Genomic DNA, 25,810 nt, shown 5'->3' with positions numbered 1-25,810 from the left:
TGAAAATGCTGTGTATGTAAAGATAATTGATCATTTTATATCACAAAATTTGCGATCAAACGTACAGTTCGGCTTTAGAAGTCATTAAACAATTGAAAACGCTATATTCTCTTTTTTTTCTGTGACATACTGGATGGGTGAAGCAAAAGGTTTCGAACACTAGGCATATTTTTTTGATTTAAGTAAGGCGTTTGATTGTGTTGATCACAAAATATTGCTATAGAAGTTGGACCATCATGGAATATGGGGAGTAGCTCAAAACTGGATCACCTCTTACTTTAGCAACAGACAGTAAAAGGTCATTATTCACAATGTTGAGAATGGCTGTGATGTGGGGTCTGAAAGGGGTACGATCAAGTGGGGGCTGCCCCAGGGATCAGTGGAGGGGCCACTCCTGTTCCTTATTTTATATAAATGATACGCCCTCTAGTATTACGGGTAAGTCTAAAATATTTCTGTTTGCTGATGACACTGGCTTGGTAGATGGCTCTGTTTCAAATAGTGCAGTTCATGGCAAAAGTTCATGGCTTGTAGAAAATAAACTAACACTAAATCACAGTAAGACTCAGTTTCTAACACACAATTCAACAAAACCTGAAGTTTTAATTTCACATAATGGGCATATGATTAGTGAAACTGAACAGTTCAAAGAACTAGGTATTCAGATAGTAAACTGTTGTCGAAAGCCCACAGTCAGGATCTTGTTCAAGGACTTAATGCTGGCATTTTCACTATTCGAACGGTATCTGGAGTGAGCGATCGTTCGACATGAAAATTAGTTTAGTTTGCTTAGTTTTACTCACTTATGTTGTATGGTACTATACTTTGGGTTAAATCTTCCCATTCTAAAAGGATATTTTTGTCTCAGAAATGGGCAGTTCGGGCAATAAGTGGGCAAGTTTACGAACCTCTTGTCAACCCCTGTTCACGAGTACACACACACACACACACACACACACACACACACACACACACACACACACACACACACACAGTTAATACTCTGGGAAATCAAACCTACATTTGGATTGGACTTCATTAGCTCTTGTGCAGAAAGGTGTGCAGTATATTCCTGCTTCATTTTCAGTAAGCTACCACTAGAATTCAAAAATCTTAGCAGTAATCCACGCACTTTCAAACTGAAACTAAAGCGTTTCCTCATAGAACACTTCTTTTCTGTCAAGGAGTTCCTAGGAAAATCAAGCTGATTCTTGTGGTACTGCTGACTGTGTTTACTTAAACTTATGGCTTGACTTCTTTGGGGTTCATTAACATTTTATTTTTATCTGTTAATACTTTTATGTTTTAATTTCATGTATTGACACATTCCATGACCTTAATTTGCTCCTACAGAACTTGACGTGTAAATAAATAAATAAATCCACTCACCACCTCACTGCTACCCCGCCCAGTGTGTTGAACTGCTGGACTCCTGACCTTTGCCAACCTCATTCCACCACCCTCTACAGGCCTCGTACCTGACCTACGTAACACACTAGCATAGCCTGATGTTTACATATCTGCTACATTTAACACACCTTCCGTCATATAAATCAATACTCTGTTGGTTTAGGGGGGTGGGGAGAGGGGGATGGGGAGAGGTGGGAGGGGGGGGGGGGGGTTACGGTACCAAACTGCTTGGTCATCATTCCGTTGTTCCTGTTAAAACAATACCACAAGGGAAAGAATAAAACAAACTAGACTTACAGCACAATACCAGGACTAAGGAAAAGCCACAAGGATGGCAGAAGGGCGACAAACACTACAATGGACAAAACAGGACAATGAAAGCACAGAGAGATGCAAGAAACAGGTAGAAGGGATTGAAACAAGAGGGTAGATGACCATGGCTGGCTGATCATGAGAACAAAAAGGATAAGTCAGCCACTCTACAACACATTCAAACCTCCAGCCTAAATGCACTAGAGAGAAAATACAGACGGGCAAGTCAGCTGATGAGGCGATGTCAGCTAAAATTAATAGCTAAAATAACCGAAGATTATGCTGCAGGGAAGCCAAAGTAGCACAGTGCAACAGAATAAGGGCCACTGTCAAATGGGTACAGCACCTGCACCGAGGTGGGTCTTCACAGAGGAGGAGATAGCCGAAAATCAATACTGCAAGATGAATCAAAAAGTGTGTATTAGATAATCAACAAGAGTTCGACAAATATTTTGATGCACATTCTGAATGTAAACTATGAGAAATGAACAGGAGGAGCAACAGGGCAGGACACATTGTCTACTACATAGCTTACAAACCCCAGCATTGTCAGGTTAGTCAGAAGCTGGAAAGTGGGGTGTGGAACAGACAGAGGACACAGTAAACACTGCCAAATATTCTCCATCCCTCTTTGCATGGAGTAAATCATTTCACATGCATGGCAAGCTATACTTGTCACTCTAGAGAGAGAACACTGAAATACTGCTGTTGCCATTCAAAAACGTGCATCATGTATGCAGACACTGTGTCAAAGAAATTGGAAGGCAGTTCTAACAACCACTTTTTCAATCAGTCACTCAACCCTTCAACCTTATTCACACTTAGAAACTGTAATTCATACAGTATTCTACAAATCCTATGCCAGGTACACTGAAAAATGTACTTTCATGGTCAGAAATACTTTCAAGATATATCGAAACTGCCAACTGAATAAGTTATTACAGCCCATCATCAGATCTCTCCAGGTGTGTCACCATTAAGAGCGATATTTTTATACATACACATTGTTCCTTAAATTTCACCGACAAGGAGGAACTTCAGGGATCTGTAAAGTACAATAGCGAAAGGCAAGGAATTCACAGACACTTTATCTGTAGATGACTAATAAACTATCTCCTTGAAGTTATGCTTGTATCAGCTAAATGTAATCTACTAATTAGAAGGAAGCTATTTTCAACACTGCTTTCTCAGTTATATTATTTTTAGTCTTCTATTGGTATCTTAAGATTTAAATGATCAATATTTACACTGTTCAAATAAAATACAAAATTAGAAGATCTAATACTTTAACAAGAGTGAGCAAATGTTAGGAAAAGGCCCCCATTACCCCCCCCCCCCAAATCACTGACATAAAAACATTATCATCGCAAATCCTGAACTCTGATTTCCCATTCCATGCCTGAATGGAAATCGCTATGAAAGTGTGGTTTTACATTCCGTTCTGTGACTTCCAGTGAAAGTTAATCTTTAGACTGCAAACACAGCATATGCCAGTAAAACTGATTTTTCTTCACGTTTCAATTTCTACCACCTCAAAGAATATTGACATTTCTTGTTACAACAGTTTTAACTTCTGCCAATTAGAGCAGCCGGGCCATACTTAATCTAGAAAATCTATTCACATGAGGCACAGAAGATATGCCGACCTGACGTAATACAATGTACGCACCTTGTGGCACAGGCTGTGGCTGGAGGTGCGGACCCTTTCCGAGGTCGGGGGGCCCGGCATGGCCCGGGGGCGTCGAGGTGGGCCCCGGCAGCTGCGGGGGTCCCGGAGGTCCACCCGGGCCGGGCGCTCCCGCCTGAGGCGGCCCCCCCTGCTGCGGAGGCCCCACAGCCGCCTGCTGTGGCGGCGCCACGCGGCCACCTCCGCCACCCAGCTGCGGGGGTCCGCCCCCCGGTCCCACGCCGCCCGGGCCCCCCTGCTGGGGTCCCGCCGGCCCGCCGGGTGGGAAGTTGGCGGGGGTGCCCGCACTTACGTGATGGAAGCCCACATCGGTCCCTGTGACAGGAAATTGCCATCAATAATGTCATTCTGTCAAAACTGAAGATTAGTATTCTATACTGGCCTGCTCTCTGAACCACTCAAAATAGTCCACACCGACACAAATGTACTCATAATACATGTAACATATATCTTTCACAATAAACAAATGGGGCAGAACTATTCAGATTCAAAGTAAGTGATACTCAAATTAAGAATAAACTTCCAAATATGGATCGTTATTTCCTTCATAAGCCTAGATGTCAAACAAAAACCGATTAATTGAACACAAAAAATTTGATTCAAACAAAAGGCTGTGGCAATCATGTAGGATTTTTTTGACAGTTATTTAGAAATATATCAGTAATGTTGGGAAAACCTGTCTGCATCATTCACAACATAATAGTTTTTTTAATTACGTACGTGGTTTATTAAAAATATCTGAACTTAATAACAAAATGAAGAATTGTTAATTATTTTAGTAGTATCCCCAGCACCTGTTTACAGCTAGTTTACCTACAAAATGATTATTGGACATAAATCACAGAATTTACAAGACTGAGAAATGGTATTCCTTCATTAATCTAATGACTACAGCAATAATTAACACACACAAAACAGACTTTTTTATTCAAATTTTCGTCTTAGTTGTACAGTCTCCATAAAAATGGATATTTTGATGACAACAGCCCCCAGTTAGAAGTATCGAATTGCATGTGACAATTTCTGGAAGTTGCATATGGCAAGCTCCATCAAATGCCATAAAACTATTAAATATAAACTGCTAGAATGGATCTTGCATTTTGCCCCCATACGTATTATATTCATCCATGAGAAAGGTTCTAATCAGAATTTTTGGGTCTAGCGTAGCAGGGGATACAACCCGTCGGCTTTGGACAATGACGTCACAAGTCGCCAGAGAGCAGTTTACCATTTTCGCTTTTGCTGTTATGTTTCAGTTTCATTTTTTTACTGATTGCTTAATAAAGTGGATCTGTTTATTCTATCTCGTGAGATTTTTTTTTTAAAAACCCTAAAAACACTTATCAGCTACTGAAGGGAGCTACAACACTAAGAAGAATCGCGTCTCGTTTGGCGACTTGTGACGTCATTGTCACAAGCCGACTGGTTGTATCCCCTGCTACACTAGTCCCGAATTTTTGGCAATTTTACTCCCACAGAATTTTAATGACAATATCATGGGAAACTTATGTAACAGAAGTAATGATTCAGATCCTGCACTATTCAGCAAATAGCATTTAAAAATATATATACTGAAATGCACCAAGTCAAGTAGCCTATGTGCAACATGTAGGTCGTGCACTTTCTCCCCCCCCCCCCCCCCCCCACCCTCCCAATTCTGGTGAGAGATTCTGCTATACAACTGCTGGTCCAGTCTATGTATTAAAAAATTTCTCTCATGTCAGAATAGCATTTAGACCAATTTCTTCAATCGCATGCACTTTTTACAACAAACACGAAATTGCATATGCCTGACAAAATCATTCATGTGTACTAGCATGTGAACTAGGTCTGTAAACATAAAAGCCTAATGTAAGGGAAGCTGAAGATGCGACATCTATGAACAAAAGCTTATGATCATATATCTGAAAATGTGCTTTACCATGCAAGAAATGTGAATAATGCAACTATAATTAACTGTGCTAATATCTTTCATTTTTAAAAAACAAAACAAGCAAGTCTTCAGAAGATAAACAAAGAATAACTACCATGTGTGTTCTCAGGCTTTTAGCAGTACAACACTAGAAATTGACATTCTAATGCCCCAAAATACAGAAATTAAACAGTTTCAGAACAATGCTGTGCTTAACAATAACTGATTATGGCAATTTACATCCATAGAAATATGTAGGATAGTCATAGCTTATAAGCTGATGTATCAACCTCTGAATACCATTGGGCCACGAACAACACTTATGACAATTTCTTCCCACTTAAAATATCAGAACTACCACTATTTATAAATTATATGGCATCTCCCTCATACAGATCACCTTCTGAACTGTACTTGAAAAAAGTAAACAGTCTAATATTATTACTATTTCCAAATACACAACAGAATTAGTTTCGATAAGGAAACTGACCTTTGTAATATATTACAAATTAACGACTTTACATATTCAATGTTTCAATAAAAATAATTTTTCATTAGCTCTGTAGATTTGAAAAGTTTCTATAGTTCCAGCAAAAAAAAAAATTGTGAAACTTAAGTGGGCCCAACAGCAATTTTAACATTTTCATTACATAGTTGATGTTACAATACTTGGATAAGGTCATTTGCAAAAACTGGAACAAAACACATTCAACATCTACCACAATGCCTTGTAAACAAGTATTACAATTCTAGATATCAAAAGAAAACATGCTATATATTGTACACGGAACAGCAAAATAAATGACAAGGGCAATTTGGGGAAATTGCTACCGGGAGACAACTAACACTATAGTCAAAACAACTATATAATACGACAGTTCAAAAGCAACTTTAAGCACTACTTCAGTACTTTCAAAATCCCAACACAAGCAGTGCAGCTAACTCTACACCATTCGTCCTCAAACTAAAATGCGAGTAATGACACGTAGCCACATAATACTCACTTTGCGGAGTGCTTGAACGTAGAAAACTGAGCCCTATTCAAGGCAAACAGGAATCAATCAGGAACAGAACACAGAAACATTCGCATTCTCATTTAACTAATCTATAGCCAGTGGCAACATTTAAAAAAGAAACTGCCCATCAAGAAATAAATCAAAAAATGTATCTGCACACAGATAAATACATCAAATTTAATTAGAGCATCACAATCATTAATTGTAAAAAGAAAAAAGATAAAAACGTTAGCTGCCAAAATCTTAAAATCCAAAAAGATTCACATTAATAGTTGTTAAACAGAAAACTTTCACATATGAGAGAAAAATCACTTGCATGCAATGTGTTTGGATTAAAATTTGTGTCTATGTAATTCCGTTCTTATATTACCTTCTAGTTAGACTGAAAGACTACTATACTGACAGTGCAAACATTCAACACTGAAAGATGTTCGTCAGGTATGAGCATTAAGAATCAGTTCATTGAATAATTTCATCCATTGTAACAAGTGGTTGGTAAATCAGTTACATAATGTGTTTTTCTTAGCTAAAAACAAGTATTATGTTCCTATAATGGTAGCACTGATACCAACATGGCATCAATTACACGACCTACGACAAACGATATCTCAGAGGTTGGGTTTCTATGGGAAGAGCGCTCTAAAGTCACTAACATAGCAACAAACTGCATAACATTTATCAGGGTCATTATTTACACAAAGCAGCTAATAAGAAGGCATTAAGCAGCAACTAAATCAGGTACTTCCAGTGCATAAATACTGCAGTCTTTCTCTATAATTAACTACAGGGTAATTTTTAATATCGCCCGTCCAATAGCTGAATGAATTTGATCATTTTTGAAGCAGCACACGTGTAACATTCTTTACTGTGTTATTTTCCGGCTTAGATTAGTTACTGCTCGGGTAAGTCTTAATATCACTGCCCGACGGAAATGAAAATAACTTCGTTGATTTAAAAATATATGTATTCTGTAACCACACATTGCGCAGCTGAATAATAATGTGCTGCCTTAGGACATCGGCTTCAAAGTCGTGAACTTGTTCGGAGTAATCCAATAACACGTTTGGGCCGTGAGGTACTGCGCTTGCACGACCATGCAGACCTGCCACAACTTTAATGCGTGTACGGCATACTTCCACATATGGTTAGCCCCGAGATCGTGCTGTCAGAAGGTTTACTCTCGTCATGTCTTCGTAATTTCGGTTACTACTGGCGTGACCGGTAGCAACAGCTTTCATGTTAAGAATGGCGTAGTACATGGGCGGCAACGATCTGATGTATGTTGGGCGTGTGTGAGAGAACAGAACATGAACACAGAACACGAGATGAAATTAACACTAGCGATCCACAATCAGTTACATGCGTGCAACCGCAGGAAGTATCATGTGAGCACTTGTCAGTATATTACTGCACTTAAAACTGGTCCATTATCCAACGACACTTCAACGAATGTGTGGCGGACACCCACCTAGCCACCCAGAAGTTGTCCACCAATCCATGCGAAGCCACTGCAGAACTATAAATGCTGTCTAGCGCCGTGTTCGATATTGAACCGCCGGCGCATACATGGGTAGAGTGAACCCCTCTTGCCGCAGTTCCAGCGACGATATAGGCGGCAGCACAAGCGGCCTCGGAGCGATGAAGGAGGCGCGCGCACCGACACACACACAAAATGGACGGCGCGCCCGACCACACGCGACTAATCGATAACTACTCTGTTGCACCAGTTTCGATATCTGGGGCTTCCAAACCACGCCCCACTTCCCCCGTAGTGCGCCAGCCGCAGAACGGAGAAGGGAGCAGCAATGGGACTTTGCTGCCGCGAGAGCCAGAGGCGATGCGCAGAGTGGAGTATCTTCGCGACTAGGGTGCAGACTGTTATCTGCTTTGCGCCTTCGCACTGCCTTGGAGTTTGGCAACGTCGCCAAGGCTGTGAATGGGCGCTTAGAACGTGGTGTCATTTCCTTATTCGCAAAGCAGTAGCACGTTAGGAGGCTACCTACCTAGACTTCCCAGTCTCATCCCTGTCACGTTGAAACTGCGGGATACAACTCATACTCGCACATGACACTGCTGACCAAACCTGAAGTTTCCCCAAGTCCTACACTTGAAACAACTTTTGGTGCAACACAGTAGCAATGACTGGCTAAGAACGAAAGTGGGCAAACAGAATTTTATGCACAATACTTAACATTTTTTAATTTTCCCGCGAGTCATATGCCATGATGAAATTCCATATTGATCTCTAACCTACGGAGCTTATGTTTAATTAATAAATACGAATGCCCACGGCCATAATGCGAATTCAAGCTGGCGGGTCTCCGAAAGGTCAATATTATTTTTCAAATTATATGTCGAAAGCGGCCGCCCTGCATTCCCAAGCATATTTGCGTATATTTGAACTCAATTTACGCCGTATCGTAACACTGATTTTTCAATACTCGGATCCGTCACTTGATCTGCTGTTCTGGTGTATTTTCGCACACTTCTCGAGGCGTCGCGCATAGCGCATATGAGAGTAAGTAATTTCATACTTTTTTTCTTTAAACACGGAATCAAAATTGTTTCCGCGTCTGGGAGAAACAAATATACTGGCTTCCTGTAATCGTAATGTCAACACAGATCTATTAGTCTGTCTTTTCTTTTTGTATCGGTGAATAAAGTATAAAATAGTTGGTATGTTACCGGCAGTCTTTTTATGTTGCCATTGTCAAAACACTTTAATCAGTTTTCAAATCCGCTGATCGATGTATTAAAGCTGACGAACTGTGTGTCAAAACAGTTAAATGTTTTTCGTTTAATATTAAAAGGCGGTCCTAGGTTGCAGAAATCTATCTATTAGCTCAAAAACGATGCATTGCACCTGCACAGGGCATCGCATCAATCATACATAGCGGCGCTGAGCATAGCCACGCTTGAACTGTAAACGTAGGTCCGGACCAAATTTCTGGGGTGGCAGACCGGCGCTTACACAGTCTATACACATTTGTGTATGACTGATGCACTAGATACCTTGAGGATGCACTACCCATGTGAAACGCGGCGTTTTTGAGCTAAAAAAGAGCTTTCTGCAACCTACGACTATATTCGCCGATACAGTTTCCATGTGAGATGAGCGATTTTTACGGTAACTGTGTACTGTCGCAATTACTGTTGATAGCTGTCCGGCACGCCCTGGTATTATGTAAAAGTACAAAGAGCATGTATTTTTGCCTCCAAACACCACAACTGTTTTATAACCGTGCGTTCAATGTATCGTACAAAACTCGCAATTTAGTACCGCGTGTCGCAAAGCTCTTACTATGATTACGAAAGGCCTTAAGTTCCAAAACATCGCCGTGCAGTCACGGGCGTCTTGTAACGGTCCGCGCGGCTCCCCCCCCCCGACGGAGGTTGAAGTCTCTCTCGAGCATGTGTGTGTGTGTGTGTGTGTGTGTGTCTGCTGGCACCACATACATGGCAACCCGCATGCATACCTTCTTTAAAGAATGCAACTCTCGTGCAAAAACCAGCTTCAATACGTTGTACCTCTGTGGATATACACTCCTGGAAATGGAAAAAAGAACACATTGACACCGGTGTGTCAGACCCACCATACTTGCTCCGGACACTGCGATAGGGCTGTATAAGCAATGATCACACGCACGGCACAGCGGACACACCAGGAACCGCGGTGTTGGCCGTCGAATGGCGCTAGCTGCGCAGCATTTGTGCACCGCCGCCGTCAGTGTCAGCCAGTTTGCCGTGGCATACGGAGCTCCATCGCAGTCTTTAACACTGGTAGCATGCCGCGACAGCGTGTACGTGAACCGTATGTGCTGTTGACGGACTTTGAGCGAGGGCGTATAGTGGGCATGCGGGAGGCCGGGTGGACGTACCGCCGAATTGCTCAACACGTGGGGCGTGAGGTCTCCACAGTACATCGATGTTGTCGCCAGTGGTCGGCGGAAGGTGCACGTGCCCGTCGACCTGGGACCGGACCGTAGGATCCTACGCAGTGCCGTAGGGGACCGCACCGCCACTTCCCAGCAAATTAGGGACACTGTTGCTCGTGGGGTATCGGCGAGGACCATTCGCAACCGTCTCCACGAAGCTGGGCTACGGTCCCGCACACCGTTAAGCCGTCTTCCGCTCACGCCCCAACATCGTGCAGCCCGCCTCCAGTGGTGTCGCGACAGGCGTGAATGGAGGGACGAATGGAGACGTGTCGTCTTCAGCGATGAGAGTCGCTTCTGCCTTGGTGCCAATGATGGTCGTATGCGTGTTTGGCGCCGTGCAGGTGAGCGCCACAATCAGGACTGCATACGACCGAGGCACACAGGGCCAACACCCGGCATCATGGAGTGGGGAGCGATCTCCTACACTGGCCGTACACCACTGGTGATCGTCGAGGGGACACTGAATAGTGCACGGTACATCCAAACCGTCATCGAACCCGTCGTTCTACCATTCCTAGACCGGCAAGGGAACTTGCTGTTCCAACAGGACAATGCACGTCCGCATGTATCCCGTGCCACCCAACGTGCTCTAGAAGGTGTACGTCAACTACCCTGGCCAGCAAGATCTCCGGATCTGTCCCCCATTGAGCATGTTTGGGACTGGATGAAGCGTCGTCTCACGCGGTCTGCACGTCCAGCACGAACGCTGGTCCAACTGAGGCGCCAGGTGGAAATGGCATGGCAAGCCGTTCCACAGGACTACATCCAGCATCTCTACGATCGTCTCCATGGGAGAATAGCAGCCTGCATTGCTGCGAAAGGTGGATATACACTGTACTAGTGCCGACATTGTGCATGCTCTGTTGCCTGTGTCTATGTGCCTGTGGTTCTGTCAGTGTGATCATGTGATGTATCTGACCCCAGGAATGTGTCAATAACGTTTCCCCTTCCTGGGACAATGAATTCACGGTGTTCTTATTTCAATTTCCAGGAGTGTATATTACTTTTTACTTTTATTTATTTTTAATAATTTCTTTATATTTGAATATGGAAACTCAAATTATTGTACCACTGCAAACTTTTTCGATTAAGAACTTACACGAGTATTTTTAGATTCGAACTCTCTTGAATAATAGATTGTATACGAAACCATTGTAAGAATAGGCTTGTGCGCCATGTAATGCCACTAGTATATTGTACTACCCACAAAGCTAAGCTTACCTGTCACGTTACTTTAAGTAGAAGTTTTACGTTAACTATACACAGTTAGAACTATTGCTGTCTGTATAGTCAATGTTATCAAAAAGCAAAAATAAATAAATAAAAAAACAAGTTTCTCTCTCTCGTCTATTAACTGCCCGCGAACTATCCTGTCGCGACAATTAGTACTATGTTCACCTCTGCTGAAGCGTGTCGCTAATTTTTTATTAGCACCCTAAACTGGTACATTGAGGACAAACCGGTACTACCGACTACAGTTTTACTAGTCTCATAATTTTTTCGGAACACATGGAAACAATTATCTATAATACAGCTTATTATTTTTATTAATTTCCCGATTTTAGATCCTTGTCCCGCCGATTTTTAAGTCACGAGTCCCTTACTCCCGACTTTCTCGTGGTCACTGTGCCAGACTACGAATCCTATCGTCAGTCACTAATCACTTCTTTTTTGTCCGACAGTGTTCGTTAGCGTCAAAATTGAAGAGCTGCCCCTCGTTTCTACTGTCTGGATACGTCAACCCAGATTTGCACTTTGAAGCCGGATGATTTCCGGGAGCCATAAATAGAAAATAACGAATAAATGAGTCTTTGCAGCGGCATTAGCGTCCGCACACTAATGACCATACTAGCGTCCTCTCTAGACACACCCCCCTCCCCCTACCAGTAACTTCCGGTATATCTCTCAGGTGCGCGCCAACAAAACCGGCGATCCTGATGGATTTAGGACACTTTAACATGGTCATCAGTGGTATCAAGTTAACACTTGTCTTGAATGGCACTACTAGCACAAGCGAAATTGAGACGACGGCGCAAGATCAGATATTGGCAGATTTCTACACAATGTGCCGCTACGTCAACACAGATTTGTTGTTTGGCTATATTAAAATTCATCAAATGCTTGGAAATATATCCTCCAAGATCAGATATTGGCAGATTTCTACACAATGTGCCGCTACGTCAACACAGATTTGTTGTTTGGCTATATTAAAATTCATCAAATGCTTGGAAATATATCCTCATGATACCTTGCTCGTCAATTCCCCCTCCGACACCTTAGATACGAGGTACGATACTTTACAAAATTTTATAAAGTTAGTTACATTGTTGCCGTTGTCAATTAGTGGTGGTGTAGGATCTGCCTTACGCCAGCATATGAAACACATGTAGTTAGCATGCACTGGTGTGTAAAACATTTACGGCTCACTTACCGTGTGTTGTGTCGCTTCCAAGTAACGCAGCTCGATGAAATTTGCAACATACATACGAGGGGCCTTCAGTTCAATAACGAATGCAATCTTTTTTTTTTTTTCGGCCCATTTCGGTTGCAAAAATGTCAAATTTGTGGTGGTGATTGTGGAATATTGTCGCTCGAACTCCTATAGTTCCGTAAGTTCCCATAAATGGTGGTGCTGTATGTAGCCTTCAAAGTGGAGATGCGATCCAAGCAGAGAGCTGTCATAGGAGATTCTTTTTGCGGAAAACCAAAGCATCGCAGATATTCACAGGCGCTTGCAGAATTTCTGCGGAGACCTGGCAGTGAACAAAAGCACTGTGAGTCATTGGGCGTGGCGTCTGTCATACTCCAACAAGGTCGCGCAAACCTAGCCGGATCTTCCTCGTGTCGTCCGGCCGCACACAGTTGTGATTGCTGCCACTCTTGCAATGCTGGGACGTGCGGACACTCTCATCCGAGTTAATCGACGGATCTAAATCACACACTTAAGTGCTCAACTGGACGTCTCAGTTGGTAGTGGTGACACACTCGTCCACGAGATGGGGTACTCGAAGGTCTGTGCCCGTTGGGTTCCCCGCCGCCTAATAGGAAGACCATAAAGAGCAACGAAGGACCATACGAGCAGAGTTGCTCGCGCATTACGAGGCTGACCGTGGCTTTTTTTTGTCGCAAATATTCACAGGCGACTAAACACGAGTTCGTCACTTCGAACCGGAAACAAATCGGGTATGGGTGGAGGGGCACCACTACGTCTCTCCTCCGAAGAAAAAATTCAATGCCGCTCCCTCAGCTGGTAAAGTCGTGGCGACGGTCTTACGGGACACCGAAGGGGTTATTCTGTTCGATGACCTCCGTCACGATGCAATGATCTACTGTGATATAAACTGCGATAATCTCAGGAAATTGATGAAATGACTACAGCGCGCTTGTCGCCACAATAACGCAGAGGACACACAAAACTTAATCCGACTGTTCTTCCTCGTACAACCAACAACCCAGATGTCGCACCTTCCGATCTGCACCTTTTGGACCAATTAAAGATGTACTCCGTGGGAAGCAGTACGCGGATGATGTGGAGGTTATTGACGAACCAAGCCGATGGCACCAGTAGAGTGGGACCGTGCGGCGGAAGGCAGTCGCATTCAACGGAGATTATGTTGAACATGGTTTTGTACCCAAGGAAGCAGGGAATAATATGTTTATTAGAATCCCGAGTAAAACTAACTTGCTTCCCGGAAACATAATATTTTGCATTACTTATTGAACGCCCCTCGTGGAAAGAACTGCTACATTATACGAGGGTAGGAACTTTAATAGTGGTAACTATTTATTTACAGCTCGAACAAAATAGATACGTGTCTCAAAGTTTTACTGCTAGCCACTAGCATTGTGTATAACCAGTTGCCATCGATGTGGAAGTCGTAGGATATACTCTTAGCAGTGCCAGTTGTGTTGACAGTTCGAGCGGCGCGGTCTATTGCCCGACGAATTTGTAGCAGTTCTGAAGCGAATGCCCTGAAGTGTTTCCTTCAGTTTAGAAATCGAGCTGAACTCGCGAGGGTTTAAGTCAGGGGAGTGCAGTAGGTGGTATAGCATTTAGCAGCCCCATCAGTCAAAAAATAAGTAACAGCTTGCACTGTACATGCTTGAACACTGCCCTACAAAATGGTGGTCAAGTCCTGCAGAAAGTGTCAGCACTTCTGTTCATTTTTGGAACACAACCTACGGAGTGTGGGTACATTGTCACAATAACGCTGACTCGCAGTCTCGGTAAATATGGTTGCAATTGGCCCTCTGTTTGATGTGGGCCCCTTCTCGCACCCTGCACAAAGTAGTCGACTACCGCACCTCATGTCTGTGGTTCGGGCCGCTCTTCAATGCTGCAACGCGTGTAACAACGCTGTGAGCAATACCACTTGTCATAGTTCGTTCTTCTTCCAGTTTCATAAAAATGTTGCCTCCGGCCATGTTGTAACGAATAACACCAGCACTACTCACTGACTGACGTTTAGTGTCCCTTCAACTGTATCATGCTGCTGGACCATCCCCATTTTGAGCTACAGCCACGCTTATCTCACACCGTGTAACGTACGGCTCTTTTTCCAAGACTGGGACGCCTCTGGCAACATGCTCCCGGACTTTCATTCTTTTCCACGGACTGGTTAATATGCTATTTTAATGTTCCTTGCCTACCCCCTTAGTAAGTTTCGCAGAACAGTGTATGTTATATCGAAAGGATATACTACAGGTTTCTCAGATCAGTGTTACTGTTTTTTTTATCTCAATACCTACTGTACTCAAAGTTCCAGACGTCTGCATTGACGTACATGACGCACTGAAGGATTTTATAAACGTGTGATTATTGAAGACAGTGTGCATAGAGTACGGTTAACATAACGCAAAATATACATAAAACCTATTACATAGACTTCTTGAACAAATATAGTCTCTGCTGAAAGAAAGATATTGTTTACCGCGAACAGTCCGCCCTGGTAGCTGAGTGGTCAGCGTGACAGACTGTCAATCCTAAGGGCCCGGGTTCGATTCCCGGCTGGGTCGGAAACTTTCTCCGCTCACGGACTGGGTGTTGTGTTGTCCTAATCATTCATCATTTCATCCCCATCGACGCGCAGGTCGCCGAAGTGGCGTCAAATCGAAAGACCTGCACCAGGCGAACGGTCTACCCGACGGGAGGCCCTAGCCACACGACATTTCCATTTATACCGCGAACAGGGATCTCATTTATTCGGCTACTACGTCAGAAACGCCTTAGGTACCAGTGATACATGTGTGGTGTATTACGAGCTAGCATGGACGTAAAACGCCTTTCGTATATTTTACATTAATCAGAATTATATATATATATATATATATATATATATATTACATTTACTTTATTGAATAATGTGCTGTAACTTTTAACGAATAGAACGCTTGGGACTGGGTGCTTCGACAATTTTCTGCGAAGCATGTTTGTTTTGTTCGGCATTTGTGCTGTGGATATCATACACATACACACATGAGCCAGTATACTGTACTTTTATTGGCAACTCTTCATTATTTTCTGGCAACTCCATCTCTCATGCAACTCAACTCACTTCAGTGATAAAAGTACTCCGCAATACGCAAAACAGCCGACTAATTCTCTCTATGCTGGGAGTTCCGAAGCAGAAAGGACGAGAAATTCCACAAACGGAAAGATGGGCCAACACTGGAATACGAGCTACCACCTAACGCGTGCAGCCAAAACACAGCCGAATGTTGTTGGCTCGTTCTCGCCAACAGCTTACACCAGCGTCATTTCATTACTACAGACGAAACATTAACAGAGCTTACAATGAATCAACATGAAAATAAAATTAAAAAGACAGGTATAGCTGAATATCAATAATATACAGATGACGTAAAATGCTGCGAGCTGTGTTGATATGCCGCTAAACAAAGGAACAGGAAGTGTTACAAGCGCCGACAGAACCTTCCTTTCCACGGAATGATCCACCAACGAGAACGCTCGTTAACTAACGTTCGTTCGCTTGTGTTCGCTCCGGTGTAAACCAGGCTTGAGGCGTACAGTAGAAACAAAGAGAAAGAGAGAGAGAGAGAGAGAGAGAGAGAGAGCAAGGGCTAACCGGTTTACTTGGACGACATAGAAGAGATGTCGGTAGGAAGATTCACTTGACGAATCGTGGATTATGATTATCTCCCGCACGTCAGTAGTTGCAAACTTTCTAGTACGATGCGCTCAACATTTCCTCGGAAAAGAAGAGCAGGCATTTTTTTCTGGTCTTTCCCCGAACACTTGTGTTCCTACAACGAATCATGACTCCTCGGAAATAAAGATCACCAACAATAATAAAAATAATTAACAACAACAGTGGGACATTCGTGGCGAGGTATAACATGATATGGTAAAGAAATGAACATTTGCTTATGGCAGTTAAGTCATTATGTTTGTGATTCCTCGTCATTTTTGGCATGTCGACGCTAGCTGGGGTAGTATCTATTGTAAAAGCACCAGTTACACCCGACCGATTTTTTTTTTAAGGACTCGAAGTCCTAGATATATGTCATATCTCGCGAACTGTGTGTCGTACAATGATATAATTTTGCAGGTGTGTCCAGTCGTTTATGCGGATAATGGCTGCACGCTGTGCTGTGAATAATAGAAGTAATAAATTAAAACGTCATGCCTAATGCAGTTTTACCTTATGCACTGCGAATATGTAGGTTGCGATGATCTTTTTTCCTTTCTTTATTTTGTGGGGGATGCCAGCAAGAAAAATTTCGTTGAGGTTTGAAATTACAAGTAAAATTTGTCGCCAAACAACACATTACATATGTAAATGAGTACATTATGACAGAATTTTATTTCTCTTATAAAACGTTAGGTAGGCAACCTGCAACTGGCAGTGTATACCGTGCACCGTTTTACGCGCCTAGTCATTTGCATCAAGCACATTTTATAAATAACTTTACCACTTTCTCGCACGCTCATCTGATGTTTCATAATGGCAGCAGAAAACACACTCTATTAATATTTTGAGACCGGTCGCCTTTCCGAATACTTTTAGACGCTACCACGCGCATTACTACAAGTTACGAATGCCCGAGCTATCAACTGATGTAGTTGCAAGGAGTTACCAGAAACGGAATGGAATTTCCAGGGAAAACATGGCTCTGCACAGTGTAGGAATATTCTAGAATACTGGCCGGAGACATTTGACCGGTTGCGCAAATGCCGCTGTTTGATGGCTGGCGCTCTCGTTATGATATCCAACAGGCCCGTAAAACTTCGAGCCTCGATTTAATTATTCGAATACAGATTTCTCGAAAAAGACACCTCAGTATGTACTACAAACGCAAGAAATATAAAAAAATTCGGGTCCGTGTGACTCGAAAACTAGCGCGTACTTAGGCGGTGTTCAATGTCAGCTAGTTTTCTTCTACAAAGCTACTGTGTGATACGGCAGGCTCCCCGTAAAACGACTGATTTCTTTGGAATATAAATCTAGCCCGCGCACACTACAACAAAGTAAACCATTTTTAACTACTACTTAATGCAAACGGTGCAACCTTGTATCTAATGTTTGGCCGCAAGCAACACTAGAAAGATATCACGCCCTTTCCCTCGTAATAAGCTGTTGCGATTGTGTGGAGGTTCAATAAGCTGTTGCGATTGTGTGAAGGTTCGGAGAGGAAGACGAAGATGAGGAAAAAGAAGACTTGACATTCCAACGAGCACTCTTTGAGTCCAAATACTTAGACAATGAGGGTGGAATTTATTTATGTATACTGTCGCTGCTGTGAACGTATGTTTCTGTTGCACTCGGTGAAGGGTCACTGACAAGGGAACCTCCCCATCGCACCCCCCTCAGATTTAGTTATAAGTTGGCACAGTGGATAGGCCTTGAAAAACTGAACACAGATCAATTGAGAAAACAGGAAGAAGTTGTGTAGAACTGTGAAAAAATAAGCAAAATATACAAACTGAGTAGACCAAGGGAAGATAAGCAACAATAAGGACGAGAGAAACGCAGGAGCGCCGTGGTCTCGTGGTAACGTGAGCAGCTGCGGAACGAAAGGTCCTAGGTACAAATATTCCATCAACTGAAAATTTTAATTTTTTATTTTCAGTTTATGTGACAAACTCTTATGCTTTCATCACTTTTTTGGGAGTGATTATCACATCCACGAGAATACCTAAATCGGGCAAGGTAGAAGAATCTTTTTACCCATTCGCCAAGTGTCCAAGTTAGGTGGGTCGACAACATATTCCTGTCATGTGACGCACATGCCGTCACCAGTGTCGTATAGAATATATCAGATGTGTTTTCCTGTTGAGGAATCGGTTGACCTATGACCTTACGATCAAATGTTTTCTGTTCCCATTGGAGAGGCACGTTCTTTCGTCTACTAATCGCACGGTTTTGCAGTGCGGTCGCAAAACACAGACACTAAACTTATTACAGTGAACAGAGATGTCAATGAACGAACGGACAGATAATAACTATGCAAAAATAAAGAAAGTAAAATTTACAGTCGAGGGAAGACTTGAACCAAGGATCTTTCGTTCAGCAGCTGCTCACGCTACTACGGGACCACCGCGCTTCTAAACACACTTTGTCCATGATGTTGCTTATGTGGCCCATGGACTACTCAGTTTGTATATTTTGCTTATTTTTTCACAGTTCCACACAACTTCTTCCTGTTTTCTCAATTGATCTGTGTTCAGTTTATCAAGGCCTATCCACTGTGCCAACTTATAACTAAATCTGAGGGGGGTGCGATGGGGAGGTTCCCTTGTGAGAAGGGAAATTAAGTTGCCACCGAAGTAACTGCGAACAACACAGTCGAGGTGAAGGAGAGGGACATTTGACGCAAACCTGGCGATGCGTTGCTGTATGAGGCAAGCGCCAGTCGCATCTTTCGCGGTCTGCAATTCGAGAGTTTTTCGAATTTTGGTGGGGCTTTTGACAAGAGCCTGCCGATATGTTGCTGAACGGGGCACGCGTTTGTCCATCACCAGCAACCTCCACATTGGCTAGGACTGTCTCAGTCGCATCTTTCGCGGTCTGTAATTCGTGCATTTTTCGAACTGAGTCACCGTTCGTGGAACCGAATATGAGCCCGCAACTGTTGAAGGACAACGGTTCCGAATCCACCCCAATTCACCTCTATGTGACTGGTGCGCGGATGACGAACCCCGACCACGTCATTTTCGGCTGCCCAATGCGATACCACGCGGCAATCGAATTCCTGCTGTGCTTTGTGGAAAAACCAGTGAGAAGACAATGCGCAGATGTATCACTGTATAGTTATGTATGCAACTTGTGACTCTTGGATATGTGTGTTTGGATAAGCCTTTTAATCTTTGACGGATAATGTACTAGAGACTGGCTGAGTGGATCATGTCCGAAGGGCACAAATAAATAAAAATCAGAGTAACGTCAATGCAGTATGAGTCGTGCATACTGTTTTATAAAAGTGAGGAAAATGGGACATGCTTTGGATGCTGTATAACAGCACTCTGAAGCCGTTTTCCACAATCTGGTACAAGCCTTGCTTTATTCCTTCGTTTCTCACGTAATACTGGTCTGTGTAATAAGTTTCTGCTTCCTTCCATAGTGAACGTATTACGACACTTTGTTCTACCTAATTCAAGCACAAATCGTTTCTTATCTCCAATTAAATGACGCCGGGTTGTTTACAATAGTGCAATATCGCCAGCTGTACGTTATTCTAGGAAATGGTGTCGCTTTGCTACCACAATGCGTCATTTCTGCACGAAAAGATATCTTGTTCGTAACTAGTTACACATTAAACTGCTACCGCGCAACAATTCCTACATAGTATAAAAATCCACTGTGCCAACTTATAACTAAATCTGGGGGGGGGGTGCGATGGGGAGGTTCCCTTGTAAGTAGTGCTTACTAGCACAGAGGAATTTTTTTTTCGGTATTTTAAAATAAAAATATAGAAATAATATCACTGCCGTTCACTTCCCTGCGAAGAAGTTGACTAAGCACATGACAGTACTCTGATTTGATGACTGGTCTAAATTTTCGCCGAATACTGCTCAGGAGGTAGAAGGCTGGCAGTGTCGTGCGATACGGTTAGTAGCGCTCCCTCCTTCACCAACATCAGAGGAAACTGTGCTCCCTTCACGAAACGCACTGAAGAACATTAAATCCGTCCATTATACGAGCGGACTTCAAAAATTAAGTTGCACAGTTACTTTTAGTGTATGCTCCCCCACATTTCGAAGTGATGTATGATACATGACAGTATGTTTCAACATAGTCACAAAGTCTCCGTAAACAAGTCTGCACGTTCTATATCTCATTCAATACCCCTTTTCCTTTTTCCTGGCTTTCATCTCACACATACAAGGAGTCGGCATACTAATTTGTGGATTTGGCTTGTTAATGATAGAAGGTGCGGATTGTCCTTCCTGAACCCCTTCCTACTCCCTCCCCCAGACGGACGTTTTGCGCACCAGCGTTCTGTATCTAGTGTTAAGCATGTGAAAGTGTGTGAACGTTTCCTAATGGTTGCGAATCGTTTAACTGAGCCGGGAAGCGGACGTGAGAACCCGCTTAAAAGCCATATCCACGCTAAACAGCACAACGGCCCTCGTTAAACCACCAGGTGGATGAGAGTCGGTGCCGGCGCCACTCCCAACATCCCGGAAGCGGGGTGCTAACGTGCGCGGCTATTCGCGCGTGTCAGTCGTTCAGTTCTTCGACGACAGTAATCTGCTTCAAGGTCACGGACCCACTCGATATCCGTGGTGTAAACGTCCTCACCGCCGGCCGAAGTAGCCGAGCGGTTCTAGGTGCTTCAGTCTGGAACCGTGCGACCGCTACGGTCGCAGGTTAGAATCCTGCCTCGGGCATGGGTGTGTGTGATGTCCTTAGGTAGGTTTAAGTAGTTCTACGTTCTAGGGGACTGATGACCTCAGATGTTGAGTCGTAAACTGTGCAATTGCTGCGAATCAATTCCTCTCGACTGCATGGGCACTGTAGTCTGTGGTCGGTATGGGCTGTCCTCCCTCCGAATCAGCAGCATCCACTTTCGAGTAATTTCCAAGAATGATTGCCTATCGAAGACGTGGGGTCCAAACGATACATATCGAACATGGTATTGTAAATCGATTATGCGAACGTGGTGACGGGCGTTATGATCAATTATTTGTGATAGTCATTTTTATCTGTTGTCCGTCGTTCCCTTAGCTGCTCTAAATTACATACCTCCACGAATTAATGGCAAAAACGGAATAGTTCCTGTAGCGTACACATCACATGGTCCTTCACATAATGACAACACCGACGACGAGTAAGGTAAGTCATCGCCTTTGTAATTATGTATTTTTGTAACAGTCTTCTTTGTCATTGCTGTACTGACCGCCATACACATACTTATAATGTTCGAACAAATTTCGGGCTTGCACCGGTCGTCGTTCAATACTTCGCACGACATTTCAACTGGGCACCTGCCAGTCATCTTCATGCGAGCCGTCGCAGACTGGCGAAAACGTCCTCCGTTCCGCAATATATAGGGTACTATAAGTATTCAGCGCATGCGTCGAAAACTTGATAGTTGAACCACACTGCCCGCCGGCAGCGCCCTCGCTGGTGGAATAGCGGAACTCAGTCGCCCTCTGCGTTGCTGTTTGCCACGGCCGTCGACGCACTCTGTCATCTTCGATTTGAGCAAATCGTGGAGACGATGGGATTCCGTGCACTGTCCAGCTGGTAGCCGCTGTCACGGTTTAACAGATTTTCCGCCAGTCGTATTTCTACGGATTCTTTAATAATGGAGTCCAAGAAAGACGTTGCTGTGGGCAAAATCATTGTTTTCTCATACTCCATTGAATGTCCAGCAGAAATACAATGTTCAGCAATAGCGGACTTGCTTGGCTGAAAAAGGCGGGTGTAACGTTGATGTTCAGTGCAGCGTTCTTTCATGGTGCGTGTCGTTTGACCTATGTAAGCCATACCATATTGGCACGATATCTTGTAAATTCCGGCCTTTCGTAGTAACAGATTGTCCTTAACTGATCCCACAACGTCCGCAATCTTCGATGGTGGGCGGAAAACCACTTTTACCTGAAATTTTCGGAGGATTCTTGCTATTTTAAACGAAGTGTTGACAGCGAAAGGAAGAAAAGCTAAAGATTGTTCCGGCATGTTCTCCTCTTTATTCACTTCCTGCTTCTTAGTTTTAACTGTTAGTGCCCTGTTAATCTGCCGGATGGAATAACCATTTTCGCTGAATACTGTCTTTAGATGTGCGAGTTCTTGAGGTAAGCTATCTAGATCTGAAACAGTATGAGCTCTATGAACAAGTGTTTTAAGCAAACTCATGGTTTGCGATGGGTGATGGCAACTCGATGCTTGCAGGTACAAATCAGTATGTGTGGGTTTCCGGTAAACTGAATGCCCTAGAGAACCATCATTCTTCATTCTAACCAGGGCATCCAAGAAAGGCAAACAACCATCTTTCTCTATTTCCATGGTGAACAGGATGTTGCTATGAATGGAGTTGAGGTGATGTAGGAACTCCATTAAATTGTCTTCTCCATGAGGCCACACTATGAAAGTGTCATCCACATACCGCCAAAAAACTGTTGGCTTCAGGGCAGCTGATTCAAGCGCTCTCTCTTCAAAATCCTCCATAAAAAGGTTGGCCACCAAAGGAGACAGGGGACTACCCATGGCGACACCGTCAGTCTGTTCAAAATATTCTTGATTAAACATAAAATAAGTTGAGGAAAGAGCGTGCCTGAACAAAGCAGTGATATCAACAGGAAACATGTTACCATTCAGTGTCAAAGAGCCTGCAAGAGGAACTTTTGTAAAAAGTGAGACCACATCAAAACTTACTAGTAGGTCTACACTGCTAAGACGAAGAGCCCCCAGTCTATTGATAAAATCAGCTGAGTTTCGTATGTGATGTGAACACTTGCCTACGAAAGGTCTCAGTAAGGAAGCGAGATGTTTAGCTAAATCATATGTAGGAGCTGCGATGTTACTCACTACTGGACGCAGAGGAAGACCCTCTTTATGAATCTTTGGAAGGCCATACAGTCCTGGAGGTATACAACCATGTGGTCTTAACCTCTTGATGGTCTCTAGCGGTAAGGAGGAGGAATTTAATAGTGCTGAAGTTTTTCGTTGCACACGTCCTGTAGGATCGTAATCAATCCTCCTACAGGTAGAGTCACTTAGCAGACTTAAAATTCACACATACTTATAATGTCCGCCACCAGAGTCGCGTGATCGATTTAGGATCTCACGTTCGATATGTATCGTTTGGACCCCGCGCCTTCGATAGGCAATCATTCTTGGAAATTACCCACTTTCGTGCGACCTTGGTCAAACCGTTTGCACCATTTGACTACGGCTGGATACGACAATTCACTCGGTCCATATATTGCAACCATTTCTCAGTGCGTCTGTATGCAATGAAGACATTTTATCCGCAAGAAACGATCTATCCCGAGTACTTCAACGTTGGCGTAGGTTTCCAGCTGCCGCGTCATTTCAACTGCTCACTGCGATGCTCCTGTTACCCGCACCGCAGGAAAAAACTGCCAGAAATCCGAAACATGCAGTCTTCTGGGAATGTGCCTCTCTTGTTGCGCAACAGTCTTGGTGTGGGATGATACGTGTCCCTCGTACATTCTAGAGTACGAATTAACGCTAAAACAATGAGACTTGGCCATTTACGTTTATATCCCTGAAAGGCTCTTTTAAAAGGGAACCACAACTCAGATTGTAAGAAAAAGAAATCCCAGTTTATTGCAGTAAACAAGCGAAAGGAATCACAAAATTTGTTATTCAGTTAGACGAAAGTATTTACACAAAGGTTCTTAAATTACACATTTTGAAGCCTGTAAGAATAACTCATTATCAGCTTAGTTTGTATATACCGGATAAAGTCTGTAAGACGATGTGCAAGCGGGGCGTATTTGTATCACAAACTATCCACACAACGCTTTGTCGTGGTCTGTTAAATCTGCTGCCATTGGCGCACAGGTTCAAGCGCGCCGACACGGTAGCTCAGCGTGTTCGGTCAGAGGGTAATGTGCCCTCTGTAATATAAAAACTGAGTTAACAAATCAACAACGAACGTAAATGGATGTCTTATGACGTCCGCCCCGAGCAGGCTAAAACGAAGTAAAGCGAACAAAAAAAGTGCTAGAACTTGCACTCCTTTTATTTCGTGAAACGTCAAGACAGCAAAACAAAGATTTCGTCATATTATAGTAAAGAATATAGTTCAGATGGATATTTAATCTACTTAACTCCTGTGTCAACTGAAACACTGAAGCAAGTATTCCTTTCAACGTCATTAGGAATCTCATGAAACGACGAGTACCGGCTGTGAACTTTGTAGTTGAAATTTTTGCAATAAGCACAGTTTGTTTTGATTTAGGGCGCAAACAACAACTGGGGTGATACGCTCCCAAGTCAAAACTACAGAACACAAACACAGAGACGAGAGAAAAGACTATACGTCAGTCCCAATGGACAAAATAGGAGACAGCTAAATAAGGCACGTCGAAAAAGGGCTAAAAAAAGGCATAGTGCTGAAATTGAAGGACAAGACTGCGAGAATCGAATACTGTTGTGTAAACTCTGCCAAATGAGGCTCTGCTTTAGCTCAGCTGATTGTCTATCGCTTTCACAGTCGTGGGCTGCCCGCTTAGACGGTTTTCCCAGCGCGTGACGTCACACAGGCTGGGAACATCCGGGCTACGCGGAACCGCTACATCCGACCACAAGTGGGTCTCCCAACCGCAGAGGAGTGCAAATTAAGAGATATTCGATGGGCACTGATATTTGTGAAATGTAATGAACTTCAAGTTGTATAGGTTCGCGTTTCGCTTTATTCCAAAGCATCTTCGGTGGCCAGGATTTTTGGTGTTTATTTTCACTGAATGTGACGTGTGCTAAAAATCTTTTCAACATATATGTGGAAGAACAAGAATTACGTAGATATCAAAAAACCCGACCACTGCAGATCATTTAGAATAAAGGGAGACGCATTTGGTCTTAATAATACTTTCAAGTACAGTTGAAAAGGGCAGTATTTAACCTATACAAACCGTATATCTGCAACGGTGCATCAAAGAGACCCAAAGCAAAGAAGACAACATGTAATAAACTTCTGCTTCCACAGCCAACGTATTACCATACTTTGTTCTGCCTTACTCAAGCACTCGCCGTTTCTGATGTCCTTACTGACGCGGCAATTTATTTTCAATGCCGCAATATCGCCAGCTGCATGTTGTTCTAGGAAATGGCGTTGCTTTGCTTTCAAAATGCGTCATTTCTGTACGAAAAGACATTTTGTTCCTAACAATACTACATTACGAAAGAAAACGCATTTAATGTCAAAAAGCAAACGATATTGATAATGAAGTCTTCGATTGATCTTCTTTGGTGTATCTGCCTTGTGACAACTTTTAACTGGAGGCTCTGCTTCGTGTTCTGTTCTGAACATCCTCCTTCATCTGTTTGTAAGGGCGTCCTCTACTAATGTCCGTCAGTCCATTACTCCTACCTCTTCC

At 43.3% G+C, this 25,810-nt stretch overlaps 1 protein-coding gene across 12 annotated transcripts in view; it reads right to left on the bottom strand.

The window, feature by feature from the left end:
- Positions 1-25,810, bottom strand: part of LOC124720406 (eukaryotic translation initiation factor 4 gamma 1-like) — a 662,434-nt gene that overhangs the window by 241,930 nt on the left and 394,694 nt on the right. For 7 of the 12 annotated variants that reach the window (XM_047245746.1, XM_047245748.1, XM_047245747.1 and 4 more), the window contains exons 3-4: positions 6,326-6,358; positions 3,392-3,724 (exon numbers count right to left, since the gene is read on the bottom strand). In XM_047245746.1, the coding sequence (XP_047101702.1) occupies positions 3,392-3,724; positions 6,326-6,358 (366 nt within the window). Of the gene's footprint in view, positions 1-3,391; positions 3,725-6,325; positions 6,359-7,805; positions 7,951-25,810 lie in introns of those variants that run through there. The other 5 variants (XM_047245750.1, XM_047245752.1, XM_047245755.1 and 2 more) reach the window with 3 other exon arrangements.

This window comes from Schistocerca piceifrons, chromosome 11 (genome assembly GCF_021461385.2).
Source record: "Schistocerca piceifrons isolate TAMUIC-IGC-003096 chromosome 11, iqSchPice1.1, whole genome shotgun sequence".
Classification (NCBI taxonomy): domain Eukaryota; kingdom Metazoa; phylum Arthropoda; class Insecta; order Orthoptera; family Acrididae; genus Schistocerca; species Schistocerca piceifrons.
Note: the sequence above shows the minus strand (reverse complement) of the source record. Positions and strands in the feature narration are given on the sequence as shown.